The sequence below is a fragment of the Chiloscyllium plagiosum genome, chromosome 5 (genome assembly GCF_004010195.1).
Source record: "Chiloscyllium plagiosum isolate BGI_BamShark_2017 chromosome 5, ASM401019v2, whole genome shotgun sequence".
Taxonomy (NCBI): domain Eukaryota; kingdom Metazoa; phylum Chordata; class Chondrichthyes; order Orectolobiformes; family Hemiscylliidae; genus Chiloscyllium; species Chiloscyllium plagiosum.
In genome coordinates, this window is record NC_057714.1 from 110,050,223 (window position 1) to 110,069,649 (window position 19,427).

The 19,427-nt window shown below is 44.9% G+C and overlaps 1 protein-coding gene across 2 annotated transcripts in view; it reads left to right on the forward strand.

Annotated features, from left to right (window-relative positions):
• Positions 1-13,565: 13,565 nt before the first annotated feature.
• The window catches only part of LOC122550137, an 81,445-nt gene continuing 75,583 nt past the window's right edge, over positions 13,566-19,427 (forward strand). The window contains exon 1 of one of the 2 annotated variants that reach the window (XM_043690777.1): positions 13,566-13,974. In XM_043690777.1, coding sequence (XP_043546712.1) covers positions 13,860-13,974 — 115 coding nt within the window. In that variant the 5' untranslated portion in view covers positions 13,566-13,859. The remainder of the gene's footprint in view (positions 13,975-19,427) is intronic. The other variant, XM_043690776.1, reaches the window with a different exon arrangement.

Here is a 19,427-nt window from a genome sequence, read left to right on the forward strand (position 1 = left end):
GCGCGAGTGGGAGGGGGAGTTGAAATGCTGTGCCACAGGTTGGTTGGGTTGGTTCGTCCGGGTGGCCCAGAGGTGCTCCCTGAATCGCTCCGCAAGTAGGCGGCCTGCCCTGAATCGCTCCGCAAGTAGGCGGCCTGATAGTCCCCAACCACCTGATGAAGGAACAGCGATCTGAAAGCTAGTGCTTTCAAATAAACCTGTTGGAATATAACCGGGTGTTGTGCGATTTTTAACTTTGTACACCCCAGTCCAACACCAGCATCTCCAAATCATAGCAAAATAATGACTCATAAAGTAGAAGGTTAAGTGTCAGCTTTGTTACACCTCACTGGGACAGCACACTGGAAATGAAATCCTGCGATTCCCAGAGATGTCACAAAAGTTAACAATTTCAAAAATATAGAGAATTCTCCTATTTTCCTATCTTTTCGACCCAGATTGATAAAAGGCATGGAACAAGTTTCTATACTTGACAAGATTAACCTTTTATTAAAAGTAAACAGAATCTAGCTGCAGGTAAGTTATAAACATCGGCATATATGAAACTGTAACTCCCAAATAAACATCGCTTATCAGTCTCTCTCTCTCACACATACACACTTTTACCAGTTTTGATGTTCCTGTGAAAACTATTGTGAATAAAATCTGACACAGATTCATGCCTGAGGTGTGTTACCAACACCAGCCATTGATAAGAACACTTTGTGTCAAAGATCTAATTCGATGAACCTTGAAGCTTTGATTGTCACATGTTACAGGATGCGCTTGGGGCTCAGCCTATTAATGTGCAAATCCTGCATTGTTCTGTGGCTGCTGCATCTCTACAAAGCTGTTGATGACACTTGAATAATGGGTCTTCAGTTGTGTTTTTTTTTGGCATATTCCTCTCTCGAAGTAGCCTTCTCAAAAGCTTTCAGCTCAGTCCTAGGTATCTCCACTTATAATCCAAATCACAACCAAAATACTAACCAAACTTGGGAGGATTTCTGATTTTTGCTCTTTCTAATCCTCATTTCAATTGTTATATTTGAGCTTCCTTCTGATTTATTTCCACTGGTTCTTTACAACACATTCACACTGTAAATCATCTTCTCCTCCTGGGGCAAGTCTGTAAGACTGATGATTACTTTCTTTCACACTGATGTTGTGAATCTTCAGGTGATTGAACTACTGAGTGTGGTTACACATGGGGTAGGGGGGTGTTTACTGAAGGTGGATGGGATGCTTGAGGTTTTACACACACTCCTTAGATTACTTACAGTGTGGAAACAGGCCCTTCGGCCCAACAAGTCCACACCGACCCGCCGAAGCGCAACCCACCCATACCCCTACATGTACCCCTTACCTAACACTACAGGCAATTTAGCATGGCCAATTCACCTGACCTGCACATCTTTGGACTGTGGGAGGAAACCAGAGCACCCGGAGGAAACCCACGCAGACACGGGGAGAATGTGCAAACTCCACACAGTCAGTCGCCTGAGGCGGGAATTGAACCCGGGTCTCTGGTGCTGTGAGGCAGCAGTGCTAGCCACTGTGCCACCGTGCCGCCCTTCTTGGCCGTGCTTGGCCTTCACTCAGGTCCGCTACAGATGGTCAGCATCTTCTCAGATGTTTCTTCTCCAGTTAGGGTAATTGTGTATAAGAGATTCCTATGGGTTGGTGGGGATAATGGTTTTTCTCAGGGGGATTTTAAGAATGTTTAGCCTGAGGCCAACTCTTTTGAACACCCCTGTGAATGTGTGGATGATAGTTTGGAGCTTGACTCCTAAGTGCAGACAGGTCTGCAGCCTACAGCTCAATGACAGAGATTGGGATGTTCTTGGTTCAGGACTTGGGGTGACAGACGTGGAACTGCTCACGCTCATCCTGTAGGTTAGCTGCACACCACTGGAAATCTTCCTGGAAAATGGGGTGGAGCTTTATGACATGGAAGATGGAGAAGTGCATTGATGAAGGCTTGTTTGAAGGGTCAATTAATATGATGGGTGGTATGGGGGCTATATTTTGGCACAACGACCTAGAAATAAGGTCACAAACTTTTTTCTGGATAAGCAGCCCGCTTTCTCATTTAGTTCAATTATCTAGGCAAGTTGGCAATCTGGATCCAAATTGATTTTCAAGTAAGGAGGCAAATGTTGGAGGATTGTCTTTGTGTTGCGTGTGAATATAGAAGGTATAATTAATAAGTTTGCAGATGACACAAAAAATGATGGTGTTGTTGATAGTGAGGAGAATGGTCTCAGGCTAGAGTCTGATATTGATCAGCTGGCAAATTGGGCAGAATAGTGACAGATGGAATTTAATCAGGATAAGTGTGACGATGCATTTTGGGAGGTTTAATAAGGGAAGGATATGCACTAGACTACACCTCCTCCCAACCTACCTCCTGTAAAAACGCCTCCATCGCAGCTATTCCCAGGATGACCAATTCCAGCTTAGAAAATCCCAGATGGCTTCCTTCTTCAAAGATCGCAATTTCCCCTCCCATGTGATCGACAATACCCTCCAGCTCATCTCCTCCACTTCCTGCACCTCCGCCCTTGAACCCCACTCCTCCCAATGCAACAAGGACAGAAACCCCTGGCCCTCACCTTCCACCCCACCAACCTTAGTGTATATTGCATCATCATCCACCACCTTCACCACTTCCAAACAGACCCCATCACCAGAGATATATTTCTCTCTCCACCGCTATCAGTGTTCCGGAGAAACTATTCTCTCCACGACTCCCTCGTCAGATCCATGCACCCTCTCCCCCTACCAGCCAACACCCCACTCCCAGCATCTTCTCTTGCCACCACAGGAAGTGCAAATCCTGTGCCCATACCACCCCTGTCACCACCGTCCAAGGCCCCAAAGGATCCTTCCACATCTGGCAGAGATTTAGCTGTACATTCACCAATGTCATCTACTGTATCCGTTGCACCCAATGTGGTCTCCTCTACATTGGGGAGACAGGATGCCTACTTGCAGATCATTTCAGAGAACATCTCTGGGATTCCCTGCAGTATCCTCACTGCCCCGTGGCTGAACACTTCAACCCTCCCTCCCACTCGGCCAAGGACAAGCAGGTCCTGGGCCTCCTCTATCGCCAAACCTTAACCACAGGATGCCTGGAGGAAAAATGCCTCATCTTCCACCTTGGGACCCTGCACCACATGGGATCAATGTGGATTTTCGAGAGAAAGTGAGGGCTGCAGATGCTGGAGATCAGAGCTGAAAAAGAGAAAGTGAGGGCTGCAGATGCTGGAGATCAGAGCTGAAAATGTGTTGCTGTAAAAGCGCAGTAGGTCAGACAGCATCCAAGGAACAGGAGAATCGACGTTTCGGGCATAAGCCCTTCTTCAGGAAGAAGGGCTTATGCCCGAAACGTTGATTCTCCTGTTCCTTGGATGCTGCCTGACCTGCTGCGCTTTTCCAGCAACACATTTTCAGCTCATCAATGTGGATTTCACCAGTTTCCTCATTTTCCTAGCCGCCACATTATCCCAGTCCCAAGCCTCCAACTCGGCACCGCCCTCTTGACCTGTCCATCACATTTCCCATCTATCCGCTCCACCATCCTCACCAATCTATCACCTTCTCCCTCACCTTCATCTACCTATCGCATTCTCAGTCATCTTTCCCCCCAGTCCCACCCCCTTCCCATTTATCTCTCAGCCCCCCTGGCCCACAAGCTTCATTCCTGATGATGGGCTCATGCCCGAAACACCGGTTCTCCTGCTCCTCGGATGCTGCCTGACCTGCTGTGCTTTTTCAGCATCACACTCTCGACTCTGATCTCCAGCATCTGCAGTCCTCACTTTCTCCCAGGATATATACAATGAATGGCAGAGCCTGAGAGGGTACTGAAGAACAAGGGGACCTTGGTGTACCACTCCATAGAACCCTGACAGGGTGGTGAGGAAGGCATACAGGATGCTTGCCTTCATTAACTGGGGCATAGAAGATAGGAACAGGGAAGTCTTGTTGCAACTTTATAAAGAATTGGTTCAGCCACAGATGGAATACTGTGTCCAGTTCTGGTCGCCACACTTTTGGAAGGATGAGATTGCAGTGGAGAGGGTGCAGAGGAGATTCACCAGGATGTTGCTTGGGATGGAAATTTCAGTTAGGTAGAGACAAAAATTTTCTGATTTAGTATGCGGATGTACCTCCTAGAGAAGGAGCAAAACTTGACCTTCCCTTGGGAAATAAGGCAGGTCAAGTGACTGAAGTGTCAGTAGGGGAATACTTTGGGGCCAGTGATCATAATTCTCTTAGTTTTAAAGTAGTAATGGAAAAGGATAGAACTGACCTAAAAGTTAAAGTAAGGCCAATTGTAGTAGGCAAGAGCTTTCAAAAGTTGAATGGGGGAGGCTATTCGCAGGTAAAGAGATGATTAGAAGATGGGAGGTCTTCTCTGGAGAGTTCAGAGACAGTATGTTCCTGTTAGGGTGAAGGGCAAGGCTGGTAGGTGTAGGGAATGATGGATGACCAGAGAAATTGAGGTTCTGGTCAAGAAAAACAAGGCATATGATAGGTATAGACAGCTGGGAATGCATGAATCCTGTGAGGAGTATAAGGTCAATAGGAGTTTACTGAAGATGGAAATCAGAAGGGCAAAAATGGGACATGAGAAAATTTTGGCAAATAGGGTTAAAAAGAATCCAAAGAGGTTCAACAAATAGATTAAGGTCAAAAGAGTAACTACGGAGAGAATAATGTCCCTTAATGATCAATAAGGCCATCTATGAGTGGAACTGCAGGAGATGGGTGAGATATTAAACAAATAATTCGCGTAAGTATTTATTGTGCAGAAGGATATGGAAGCTAGAGAACTTGGAGAAATAAATAGTGATGTCTTTAAAAATATCCATATCACAGGCGCTGGACATCTTAAGATACATAAATGTAGATCAATCCCCAAGACCTGATCAGGTGAATCCTAAAACTCTGTGGGAAGCTAGGGAAGTGATTGCTGGGCCTCTTGCTGAGATATTTGTATCATCGATAGTCACAGGTGAGATGCCGGAAGACTGGAGGCTGGCTAACGTGGTGCCACTGTTTAAGAGGGGTGGTAAGGACAAACCAGGGAACTATAGACCAGTGAGCCTGACGCCAGTCATGGGCAAGTTGTCGGAGGGGATTCTGAGGGACAGGTATTTGGAAAGGTAAGGACTGATTAAGGATAATTAACCTGGATTTGTTTGTGGGAAATCATGTGTGATTAATTTGATTGAGTTTTTTGAAGAAGTGACAAAGAGGATTGATGAAGGCAGAATGGTGGACATTGTCTTTTCGGACTTCAGCAAGGTGTTTGATAAGGTTCCGCATGATAGACTGGTTAGTAAGGTTAGATCACATGGAATCCAGGGAGAACTAGCCATTTGGATACAAAATTGGCTTAAAGGTAGGAGACAGAGGGTAGTGGTGGAGGGTTGCTTTTTGGACTGAAGGCCTGTGATCTGTGTGCTACAGGTTCAGCGCCGGTTCCATTGCTTTTGTCATTTATATAAATGATTTGGACGTGACCTTAGGAGGAATGGTTAGTAAGTTTGCAGATGACACAAGAAGTGGTGGTGTGGTGGACAGTGAAGAAGGTTATCTGAGAGTACAATGGAACCTTAAGCAGAAGGGCTGATAAGCTGAGGGAGTGGCAGATGGAGTTTAATTTTGATAAATGTGCGGTGCTGCAGTTTGGAAAGGCAAATGATGGCAGGACTTATACACTTAATGGGATGTGTTGCCAAACAAAGAGACCTTGGACTGGAGTTTCATAGTTCCTTGAAGGTGGAGTCGTAGGTAGACAAGATAGTGAAGAAGGCATTTGGCACACTTGCCTTCATTGGTCAGTGAACTAAGCATAGGAGTTGGGATGTCATGTTTGGTCCATACTGGACATTTGGTAAGCCATTTTTGGAACACTGTGTTCAATCCTGGTCTCCCTGCTGGAGGAAAGATATTGTTAAATTTGAATGGTGGCAGAAAAGATTTACAGGGATGTTGCTGGGGTTGGACGGTTTGAGCTATAGGGAGAGGCTGAATAGGCTGAGGCTATTTTATAGAACATAGAACATTATAGCGCCGTATAGGCCCTTAGGTCCTCGATGTTTTGCCGACCTGTGGAACCAGTCTGAAGCCTATCTATCCTACACTATTCCATTTTCATCCATATGTTAATGACCATTTAATGGCGGCACGGTGGCACAGCGGTTAGCACTGCTGCCTCGCAGCGCCTGAGACCCGGGTTCAATTCCCGCCTCAGGCGACTGACTGTGTGGAGTTTGCACGTTCTCCCCGTGTCTGCGTGGGTTTCCTCCGGGTGCTCCGGTTTCCTCCCACAGTCCAAAGATTTGCAGGTCAGGTGAATTGGCCATGCTAAATTGTCCGTAGTGTTAGGTAAGGGGTAAATGTAGGGGTATGGGTGGGTTGCGCTTCGGCGGGTCGGTGTGGACTTGTTGGGCTGAAGGGCCTGTTTCCACACTGTAATCTAATCTAATCTAATCTAAATGCCCTGAAAATTGGCGTGTCTATGACTGTTGCAGGCAGTGCGTTCCATGCCCCTACTACTGTCTGAGCAAAGAAATATCTGTCCTATATCTATCATCCCTCAATTTAAAGCTATGTCCCCTCGTGCTAGCCATCACCATCAGAGGAAAAAGACTCTCACTGTCTAACCTATCTAACCCTCACATCATCCTATATGTCTCAATTAAGGCACCTCTCAACCTTCTTCTATCTAACAAAAATAGCCTCGTCCCTCGGCCTTTCCCCGTAAGACCCTCCTTCCATACCAGGCAACGTCCTAGTAAATCTCCTCTGAACCCTTTCTAAAGCTTCCACATCCTTTTTATAATGCGGTGACCAGAACTGTACACAAGACTCTAAGTGCGGCGGCAACAGAGTTTTGTACAGGCTGCAACATGACCTTGTGGCTCTGAAACTCAATCCCTCTACCAATAAATGCTAACAGACTGTACGCCTTCTTAACAGCCCTATCAACCTGGGTGCAACTTTCAGGAATTTATGTACATGGACACCGAGATCTCTCTGCTCATCTACACTACCAAGAATCTTACCATTACCCCGGTACTCCTAATTGCTGTTGCTCCTTCCAAAGTGAATCACCTCACACTTTTCTGCATTAAATTCCACTTGCCACCTCTCACCCCAGTTCTGCAGCTTATCTATGTCCCTCTGTAACCTGCAACGTCCTTCAGCACTATCTACAACTCCACCAATCTTAGTGTCAACTGCAAATTTACGAACCCATCCTTCTATGTCCTCATTTATAAAAATGACAAACAGCAGCAATCCCAAAACAGATCCTTGTGGTACACCACTAGTAACTGAACTCCAGGATGAACATTTTCCATCAACCACCACCCTCTCTCTTCTTTCAGCTAGCCAATTTCCAATCCAAACCACTAAATCACCCTCAATTCCATGCCTCCGTATTTTGTGCAATAGCCTACCACGGGGAACCTTACCAAACACTATACTGAAATCCGTACACACCACAACAACTGCTTTACCCTCATCCACCTGTTTGGTCACCATCTCAAAGAACTCAATAAGGTTTGTGAGGCACGATCTACCCTTCACAAAACCGTGTTGCTATCCCTAATCAACTTATTCTGCTCTATGATTTGGAGATGCCGGCGTTGGACTGGGGTTTACAAAGTTAAAAATCACACAACACCAGGTTATAGTCCAACAGGTTTAATTGGAAGAACTAGATTTCAGAGTGCTCCTTCACCAGGTGGTTGTAGAGTACACAATTGTGCAGCTCTCCGAAAGCTAGTGCTTCCAACTAAAGCTGTTGGACTAGATGATTATAAATCCTATCTCTTATAACCTTTTCCAACACTTCACCTACAACCAAAGTAGGCTCACTGGTCTATAATTACCAGGGTTGTCTCTACTCCCCTCCTCGAACAAGGGGACAACATTTGCTATTCTCCAGTCTTCTGGCACTATTCCAGTAGACAATGATGACATAAAGATGAACGCCATAGGCTCTGCAATCTCCTCCCTGGCTTCCCAGAGAATCCTAAGGTAAATCCCATCTGGCCCAGCGTCTTATCTATTTTCACACTTTTCAGAATTGCTGACATCTCCTTCTTGTGAACCTCAATCCCGTTTAGTCTAGTAGCCTGTATCTCAGTATTCTCCTCGACAACATTGTCTTTTTCCAGTATGAGTAGTGACAAAAAATATTCATTCAGTGCTTCCCCTATCTCCTCGGACTTCATGAGTAAACTACGGCTCCCTCGCTTGAACACTTCCTCCCTGCCTGACAGGTACACACTTATCTAGGACACACAGTAGCTGTTCCTTGAATAAGCTCCACATTTCAATTGTGCCCTTCCCCGGCAGTTTCCTTTCCATTCCACGCATCCTAAATCTTGCCTAATCGCATTGTTATTGCCTTTCCCTCAGCAATAACTATTGCTCTACAGTATATACCTATCCCTTTCCATCACTAAAGTAAACATAATCAAATTGTGGTCACTATGATCAAAGTACTCACCTACCTCCAAATCTAACACCTGGCCAGGTTCTAATGTGGCCTCACCCCTTGTTGGCTTGTCTCCATACTGTGTCAGGAAACCATCCTGCACACATTGGACAAAAAGTGACCCATCTACTATATTTGAACTATAGTATTTCCAGTCAATATTTGGAAAGTTAAAGACCCCCATAACTACCCTGTTACCAACCCATGCTGCAAGTTCACCCCCCTTATTCTGGATGCTCCTGACGTTGAAGTAGATACACTTCAAACCACCTTCCTGCTTGCCGGTGAACTCTTATGACCTTGAAACTTCATTTCTGCCCTCACTGCTCTCAATCTCCACGACACTGGAATTACAATTTAGGTTCCTATCCCCCTGCTGAATTAGTTTAAACCCTCCCGAAGAGCATGAGCAAACTCCCCCCTCAGGATATTAGTACCCCTCTTGTTCAGGTGTAGACATGGGCGGCACAGTGGCACAGTGGTTAGCGCTGCTGCCTCACAGCGCCAGAGACCCAGGTTCAATTCCCGCCTCAGGCAACTGTCTGTGCGGAGTTTGCACATTCTCCCCGTGTCAGCATGGGTTTCCTTCGGGTGCTCTGGTTTCCTTCCACAGTCCAAACATGTGCAGGTCAGGTGAATTGGCCATACTAAATTGCCCGTAGTATTAGGTGAAGGGGTAAATGTAGGGGAAAGGGTAGGGTGGGTTGCTCTTCGGAGGGTTGATGTGGACTTGTTGGGCCGAAGGGCCTGTTTCCACACTGTAAGTAATCTAATCTAAACAGACCATCTCTGTTTGTAGAGTTTCCACCTACAATGAATGAGCCCCAATTATCCAGGTATTCAAAACCATCCCTGCAGCCATGTGTTCTTCAACTCCTCTCTCTCCCTATTCTTCTCCTCGCTAGCACATTACATGGGCAACAAACCAGAGATAACAAATCTATTCTAGCACTAAGCTTCCACCCTAGCTCCCTGAATTTCAGCCTTAAATCCCCATAATTTTTCCTACCTATATCGTTGGTGCCTATGTGGATCACGACTTGGGGCTGCTCCCCCTTCCCCTCAAGGATCCTGAAAACACAATCAGGAGACATCAGGAACACTGGCACCTGGGAGGCAACACACCAAAAGTGAGTCTCTCTCATTCCCACAGAACCTCCTATCTGTCCCCCTAACTATGGAGTTCCCAATGACTAATGCTCTTCTCATCTCCCCATTTCCTTTCTAAGCAACAGGGACAACCCCTGGTAAGTCACTGCCGTCAATAATATCCAAAACGTTATACTTGTTATTGAAGGGAACAGCCACAGGGGTTCCCTGCACTGCCTGCCGGTTCCCTTTCTGTCCCCTGACTGTAACCCATCTGCCTTTTTCTTGTATCTGAGGTGTGACTACCTCCCTGTAACTCCTCTCAATAACCCCATCCACATCCCGAATTTTCCCTGGAGCATCGGATGCTGAGGGGTGACCCTACTGAGATTTATAAAATCACTAGGGTCATGAATAGGGTGAATAGCCAAGTTCTTTGTCTCAGTGCAGCGAAGTTCAAAACTAAAGGGCATAGGTTTAAGATGAAAGGGGAAAGACTTAGAAGGGACCTAAGGGGCTACTTTTTCAAGCAGAGGGTGGTGCATGCACAGAATGAGCTGCTGGAGGAGATGGTGAAGGCTGGTTCAACAATTATCACATTGAAAAGGCATCTGGATGGGTATGTGAATAGGAAGGGTTTAGAAGGACATGGGCCAAATGCTAGCAAATGGGACTAGATTAATTCAGGATACATGGTTAGCACGGATGAGTTGGACCGAAGGATCTGTTTCCATGCTGTACATCTCTATGACCGGCTAGGCTGGCTGATTTCCCTGGAGCCAAGGAGACTGTGTCGGGAGGCTTTTCACTGAAGTATACAAAATTTTGAGATGTATAGATAGGGTGGATCATGAGAACCTTTTCTCCCCAGCAGTCATGACTAAGATCAGAGGAGAAAATGAGGACTGCAGATGCTGGGAGCAGATGCGGCGGAGTCGAAGGAATTGGGAGAATATCTGCTCCCAGGAGGACCAGTTCCAAAAACGTACAACCCAGATGGCCTCCTTCTTCAAGGACCGCAATTCCCCCCCCGACGTGGCCCTCCACCGCATCTCTTCCACTTCCCGCTCCTCCGCCCTTGAGCCCCGCTCCTCCAACCGCCACCAGGACAGAACCCCACTGGTCCTCACCTACCACCCCACCAATCTCCATGTACAGCGCATCATCCGCCGTCATTTCCGCCAACTCTAAACGGACCCCACCACCAATGAGAAACAGAGTGGCTTAAACAGAGTATAAGAAACAGAGTGGCAGAAACAGAAAGTCAGAAACAAAATATGAGAAACAGAGTAGCAGAAAGAGAGTGGCAGAAACACAGTATGAGAAACAAGTTGAGAAAGTAGAGAATGAGAAACAGAGTGACAGAAATAATGTGTCAAAAACAGAGTAGCAGGAACAGAGGATGAGCAGAAGGCTGTGTTGACCAGGACATCTCTTTGGCCTGAAGAGGAACTTGGAGGAAGAATGTAATTATGGTGCCTCATGTGGGTACCAATGAGACAGGATCCCTGAGAAACAATTCCAATAGAAGAGAAAAGCTCTTCAGATGATTCCACCTTACAAAACAACACTGCAGACATGGATTCCTTCTTCCATTGCTTTGGTTTCCTGCCCACTGTGGTTAACAGGGCCCTCAAACCCCAGTCTGACCTATCACCCTCCCCTTGACCTCTTTCCACCTATCACATTTCCGACGCCCCTCCCCCAAGTCCCTCCTCCCTACCTTTTATCTTAGCCTGCTGGACAAACCTTCCTCATTCCTGAAGAAGGGCTTATGCCCGAAACGTCGATTCTCCTGTTCCCTGGATGCTGCCTGACCTGCTGCGCTTTTCCAGCAATACATTTTCAGCTAAGATCAGAGGACACAAGTTTAAGATGAGGAATAATTTGTTTAGAGGAGATCTGAGGAACATTTGTTTTCACCCAGTGGGGGGTAGAAATATGGAAATATGCCTGTGATGGTGGTGGAGGCAAGTGTTCTTGCAACATTTAAGAAGCACCTGAATGAGCACTCAAAATGCCAAGGCATAGTTGATTATGGACCAAGTGCAGATAAACGGGATGAGTGTAGTTTGGCATTTATTGGTTGGCATAGATCTGGTGGGCCGAACAGCTTGTTTCTCTGCTGTTTGGCTCTATACCTCTGTGACTCAATTGCAAGATAACCCTCCTGTATTTCTGTTAAGCAATTTTAAGATTCTTACCATTAGTTACACAGTCGACCTGTGGTAGTGTCCCTGCCTCTGAGCCAGAAGCTCAGGTTTGAATCCCACTCCACGACATGAGGTCATAGAAAGTGTGAGCGTAATGTGCTCAAACAGGAAGGTTATACGTTGTTTACTCCTCACCTCTATTCACCTCCCTAACTGCACATTGATTTAAACATTCTCAACTGTGTTTCCAAACCCTTGTGTGGTTTTGCCTCTTCCCTGTCCCTGTGACCACTCCGGCCCCACAACCCTCTCAGATATCTGTATTTTTGCAACTCAAGCCCCTTGCACATCCATAACTGTAAGTTCTACAGCACTGTTTTCAGCTACCTCAGCTGTAAAATCTGGAATTCCCTTACTAAACATGCCAATTCCCTCCATACTGGACCACTTACTAAAACCTATCTTTTTATCCCAATAGCCTCTCCCCATCCATTGCATTCTGAAAATCTTTATGAATGAGTTATTTATGTCAGCATTCCCCTTGTCAATTTGAACCCATGGCAGCTCAGAATTTACAACGATCAATACTGTAAGTTCTACAGCAAGTTTAGCACAGTAAAACTCCCCAAAGCATTCTTTCGGAGCATTATCAAACCAAGTTTGACAGCATAAGGAGATAGAGTCATAGAGATGTACAGCACGGAAACAGACTCTTCAGTCCAACTCGTTCATACTGATCAGATATTGTAACTTAATCTAGTCCCATTTGCCAGCACTTGGCCCATATCCCTCTAAACCTTTCCTATTCATGTATTCATCCAGATGCCTTTTAAATGTTGCAATTGTACCAGCCTCCACCACTTCCTTGGGCAGTTCATTCCATACACGCACTACCCTCTGTGTGAAAATGTTGCCCCTTTGCATCTTTCCCCTCTGACCCTAAACCTGTGCCATCTAGTGGTGGACTCCCCCACCCCAGGGAAAAGACTTGTCTATTTACCCTATCCATGCCCCTCATAATTTTATAAAACTCTATAAAGTCACCTCATTGCCTCTGATGCTCCAGGGCAAACAGGTCCAGCCTATTCAACCTCTCATTATAGCTCAAATCCTCCAACCCTGGCAACATCCTTGTAAATCTTTTCTGAACCCTTAATAAATCTAATTATGAACTAAATAAACAAAAAAAAATCAAAATTCCAAATTTTCTCATTAATTACTCAAGGCATGTTATTTTATCAATTTTCAAAATGCATTTTAAAAGGACCACTTCTTCAAAATATTCAAATTACTTGATTATGTTAAAACAATTCTGATAGTTGTCCGTTAACATTTGTCAACCTTTTAGAGCTGAATACCTTGTTTTGGTGGCAATGATGTGACAGCACTATGGCTTTAAGAGCTGTATTTTGGCCTGTGTTTTAATGAGTGGGTGTGTGCTGCCCTGAGCCAGGCTCTGTGTGTGTGTGTGCTGCCCTGAGCCAGGATCTGTGTGTGTGTGTGCTGCCCTGAGCCAGGCTCTGGGAGTGTGTGTGTTGCCCTGAGCCAGACTCTGGGAGTGTGTGTGTGTGCTGCCCTGAGCCAGGTTCTGGGAGTGTGTGTCTGTGCTGCCCTGAACCAGGCTCTGTGTTTGTGTGTGTGTATGTGCTGCCCTGAGCCAGGCTCTGGGAGTGTGTGTTGCCCTGAGCCAGGTTCTGGGAGTGTGTGTCTGTGCTGCCCTGAACCAGGCTCTGTGTTTGTGTGTGTGTGTGTGCTGCCCTGAGCGTGGCTCTGTGTCTGAGCCAGGCTCTGGGAGTGTGTGTGTTGCCCTGAGCCAGGCTCTGGGAGTGTGTGTGTGTGTGTCTGCTGCCCTGAGCCAGGCTCTGGGAGTGTGTGTTGCCCTGAGCCAGGCTCTGGGAGTGTGAGTGCTGCCCGGTCAATCCCTCTCTCCCCTCCCCCCCGGGCTCCGGAGTCCCCGCCCGACAACAACAACATCATCACAGCCAGTAATATGGCTAACGCCTGTGTCTGTTCATCCCCGTTCACCGTGACGGCGACACCGGGCGGGATCTAACCTCTGCTCACAGTCTCTCTCTCTCTCTCTGAGTCAGTGTGGGAGCCAGGGGACGGCGATGGAGAGCACTGCTGGAGATAACAGCCCATCCCTCAGCGATAGCGCCGGCTCCAACTCCAACCCCTGGATGCGAACGTGGGACAACAGCAGCTCCTTGTCGGCTCTGAACACCGGTAGGAAAATCTCCACCACCCCCTTCTCCCTAAAATCTTCGACGCCTCAGCAAAGTCCCTCGTCTTTCTGAACCTTCGCTTTTATTATTTCTCTCTCTGGGAATGCATTCTCTCCTCTACCTTGCACCGGGAGCCGCAATGGTTTGCAAATGTACCAGCATCTCGCTCAGAGGGTGTCCCTCTCTGCCGTCCCGCGTCCTGATGGTGGACATCAACTTAAGGCAGACCCCTCACCCGTCCCCACCCTCCCGCACTATTTGGAGCTGCATAGAACCGTCCTTGCTGTTATCTCATCTCCCTCTCTAACTCATTGTACCAGCTCCACACACAGATTGGCACCAGGGAACCATCCCAATCTGCTCAATAAGGGTCACAGGCCTTTTCCTTGCCGTCAGGGAAAGTTTAAAGAAATGCTGATTTTTAAACAAATGTTCCTTTCATTTTGTAATCTTAACATTCATGGCTTTTGGAACTGTGGGCTGATGTGAGCATGTTTGATGTGGTGTGTTGCCAGTTAGCTCGATTGGCACGGAGATTGGTTTGCGATACAGTGTGTGATGCCCAGTAGTGTTGGTTCACTTGCTAAGGTTACCATGAAGGATTCTCTATCTCCTTGCCTGGGGCATGGTGACCCTCAGATTAAATTACCACTCTCTCCAATGACTTTTTTACGCTGGCTGGCAAGGGGTAATTTTGGTCAAGATTAGAGTGATGCTGGAAAAGCACATCAGGTCAGGCAGCATCTGAGGAGCAGGAAAATTGACATTTCGGGCAAAAGCCCTTCATCAGGAGTGAGGCCAATCATCAGGAAAAAGGCCTCACTCCTGATGAAAGGCTTTTGCATGAAACGTCAATTTTCCTGCTGCTCAGATGCTGCCTGATCTGCTGTGCTTTTCCAGCACCACTCTAATCTCCAGCATCAGCAGTACCCACTTAAGCCAAGGGATAATTTTGGACAGTTTTAATTTTCTGACTTCACCATGTGTGTTTGACCTATCTAATATAAAACCTGACTTATTTTGTAGATTTAATGTGGAGGTGCCAGTGTTGAGAAGGGGTGGACAAAGTTAAAAATTACAAAATAGCTTATAGTCTCACAGGTTTATTTGGAAGTACAAGATTTTGGAACGCTGTTCCTTCGTCAGGTAGCTACCGACAGCTTGTACTTCCAAATAAACCTGTGGGACTATAACCTGGTGTTATTTGTAGATTGACTGACCTCCAGACTTGTTTACCCCACTGTTGAAAGGTCAGTGTTGCTTGTCACTTGGCTATGCAAAGTTGAGTGAAAAATTCACTGATCTATTCCATTTGCGTTGTATGCTATGTATCATGAAGTTGGACCAGCTAGTTCAATTTGTTAGAGCATGGTGCTTAATAATGTTGATGCTGTGGGTTCAAATACTGCACCAGCTGAGATGGTTCATTGAGAATTCTGCTTTTCCTTGTCTCACTGGGAGCCGAGCTCAGCAAACTTCTGACGACGGGGCTGATAGATTAAAAGAGAGAGCCTTCAGATTAATATTTATCATTTTCTTCTCCAAAATTGTACTTTATTCATAGAATTTGTCAATGTGCATCATGCCACAGTTGAGATTTAACAATATATACAGTTTAAAACAGATCAGTTTATTTCAATACATTATTGCAGCATTACAGACCCATTTACAGGGTATATTTTCAGGACTCAGTTCAAGTCAAACAATTTCGATTTCCAAAAATGTACATTATTCATAAACATTCAAGTTGACTATACATAAAGTGCAATTGAGATTGATTTATTTTCAAAATGGTGTGAAATACCCTGAGGTGACTCATTATACGCACAGTTGTATTTTATATTTACAATACAAATTCCATGTCATAGACTCAGCCCAAGTGGTCTTTTACACAATATCCACTCCCTTGTTAAACTATGGAAAATGGTCCTTATTAAATGGATTTTCCCCATTGAGCCTGTGCAATTGCTGCTTCAAGTAATCTTGGACCTGGGAATGTGCAAGTCTGCATCACGGAGTTGTCAAGAGCTCTTTTCAGTGGAGTACTAACAGGTTTTGGGCAGACCAAAGAATATTTGTTCCTGAGAGTGGTTTGTACTGCGCAGGGCCCTGAATCCCAGAAACTGCTAGGATTGCAACAAAAACCATCATGATTTGGAGATGCCGGTGTTGGACTGGGGTGTACAAAGTTAAAAAATCACACAACACCAGGTTATAGTCCAACAGGTTTATTTGGAAGCACTAGCTTTCAGAGCACTGCTCCTTCATCAGGTGGTTGTGGAGAATAAGATTGTAAGGCACAGAATTTATAGAAAAAGCTTACAGTGTGATGTAACTGAAATTATATATTGAAAAAGACCTGGATTGTTTGTTAAGTCTCTCATCTTTTAGAATGACCATGTTGGTTTCAGTTGTATAGCGCCAACTTGGTCATTCTAAAAGATGAGGGACTTAGCAAACAATCCAGGTCTTTTTCAATATATAATTTCAGTTACATCACACTGTAAACTTTCTCTATAAATTCTGCGTCTTACAATTGTGTACTCCACAACCACCTGGTGAAGAAGTGACGCTCCGAAAGCTATGCTTCCAATTAAACCTGTTGGACTAATCTGGTGTTGTGGGATATTTAACTTTAAAAGCCATCACATTCTCTTCCAGACCTGATTTGAAAAAGCACAATTCAAACGGAGGTGGATGAAGTTCTGTCCGTGGCTGGCTCGAGGGTAATGTAGAGAGGGGATGAGACTCCAGGTATTCAAGAAGAACTTAACGGGAAGGGCCCTTGTTGCTACCATGACCTGTCAAAGAATTCTATTTCCAAAATTACATTTTATTCATAAAATTTCTAAAAAAGGTACATCAGAAAATAATTTGAATTGAATATTAAAAGTGCAATAAAATTCAACTTCTTAAAATGATTTCACTTAATATGATTTCACTTCTCTTGATATCCACAATGTCGGGTACAGTCTGAGGGACTTTATGCAGCCTCCAGGCTAACAGTACTATAGCTGGAAGGCCTGCAAATTTTCTCATTGCACCTCTGCAAAAATCAAACGCCTACTCCAATTTTCCAGCTACCTATCCTAAAAATGCTCAGCTCCTGCAAGTGCTTTATGGTGATTTATTCTGATTTACACTCTCGTGGTGAATCTAGGAAGTGTGTGTCAGAAGGCTATTCAACTGCAAAGGCATCAGATTTGACACCATTTCTTTGCTTGTTGGTTTAACTTTGAAGAATATCTGGCAGTATGTAATGCAATAATCAAGATTGGAAATTCTAGCCAGTTGCATCTTTTTATTCCTGTTTTCCACTACATGAGAATACTGAGATCAACTATAGTGCTAGTATACCTGTCTAACCAAGATCAACTAACGTGATACAGCGCCATGATTGATTATTGGCATTTCTCCGGCCTGTGAGTCTCCATTCCATAACGATTATACCATTTGTATTCTGAGTCTTTAGTGCCCTATCTGTAATTATCATGGTAATAAGTTGTAAGCCAGTCTGTTATTAACATTGGATGCACTGCATGTTCATTGTGGACAAAAAAATACACCTCCCCCCTTGAAAGGCAATTGAAGCTAGACAATACTTGTGTTGCTAATGCTAAGTCAAATCAAAATTCATTTTTATTGACAATTTTTCACAATGATGTGAGGATAAAGGACATGCCAGTCAACTTTTAGATATTCATTGCAAACAAGGTGTTCATTATGAAATTGGTGTCAGTCTATTGAGTAAGTGCCATATTTAGTGGCCATTTGATATGTTTTCAGATTATCTTGTAAATCTCAAATTATAATTAAAAATGATTCAATTGACCAATTAGAGTTTACAGACTATGGTGATGCATTGACTGAACTAATCCTAGGCTTATGACATTATTAGGTCAGAGACAATTAACGTGCATTGCCAGAATCAATAAACTTGTTTACAGATTAGCACATAATGAAATTATGTGATGATGCCATTAAAAGATATGCCATCATATTTAATGTAATGTTTACTGAATAGACTGTTATACTTGTGACCAGATGGGCTAATGTTTATGAAATTCATTTATAGAACCATATGAAGACCATTTAAAAAAAAAGGACAGGAGAAGGCTATTCAGCCCCTCAAGCCTGCTACACATTCACTCGGATCATGGTTGCTCCAACATCCACGTTCCTGCCCTTTTCCTGTAACCCTTGATTCCCCGACTGATCAAGAATCTCTCTAACTCAGTCTTAAATATGCACAAGGACTCTGCCCCTCCAGCTCTCTGTGGCAAGGAGTTCCAAAGACTCACAACCCTCTGAGAGAAGAAATTCCTCCTCTTCTTAGCCTTAAATTGGCATCCCTTTATTTTGACGCTATGCCCTAGACTCTCCCATGACTGGAAACATCCTCACCATTTACCGTGTCGAGTCTCTTAAGATTAGATTAGATTACATTACATTACAGTGTGGAAACAGGCCCTTTGGCCCAACAAGTCCACACCGACCTGCCACCCATACACCTACATTTGCCCCTTACCTAACACTACAGGCAATTTAGCATGGCCAATTCACCTGACCTGCACATCTTTGGATTGTGGGAGGAAACCGGAGCACCCGGAGGAAACCCACGCAGACACGGGGAGAACGTGCAAACTCCACACAGTCAGTCGCCTGAGGTGGGAATTGAACCCGGGTCTCTGGCGCTGCGAGGCAGCAGTGCTATCCACTGTGCCACCGTGCCGCCCACGATTCCTATATGTTTCAATGAAACCACCTCTCATTGTATTAAACTCCAGTGAATATAGCCCTAATCTGTCTGACCCTTGCTTATAAGATAATTCCTCCATGTTGGAGATCATCCTTGTGAATCTTCTCTGAACTGCCTCCATTGAAATGATATCTGTCCTTAAGTAAGGGAACTAAAACAGCCCATGGTATTCCAAACATGGTCTCACCAGCACCTTGTACACTGTACATTGTTGCAGTAAGACTTCCCTACTCTTATACTCCAACTCGCTGGAAAGTTGTGGTCTATAAGATTGTTTTTTAATAAGGAGATGTTCTTTCTGTAACCAGTGTTTTTTTTGTTAACTCTGTCCAGTTATTGAGCATGTTTGAAATAGCCATAAATTAATATTAGGAATGAAGTTAAAGCACAAAATGCTCCAAATGTCCAGCATCCCTGGACGAGTAAGAGAATTACTGGTTCAGGTCACTAGTATGTTTTTGGCATTTTCAGTTTTATTTCATATTTTCAGTGGCTGCATATGTTGCTTTTGATTTATACATAGTCATTGCTACTGAAACTGAGGACGTCAGTTCAAATGAGGCATTAAATATCCCCACCCCCATTCACCCATTGTACTCTTTGCTACCTTCCCCCACCCTCCTCTCTGACCTATGACCTCCATCCCCACCCCCATACACCTATTGTACTCTTTGCTACCTTCCCCCACCCTCCTC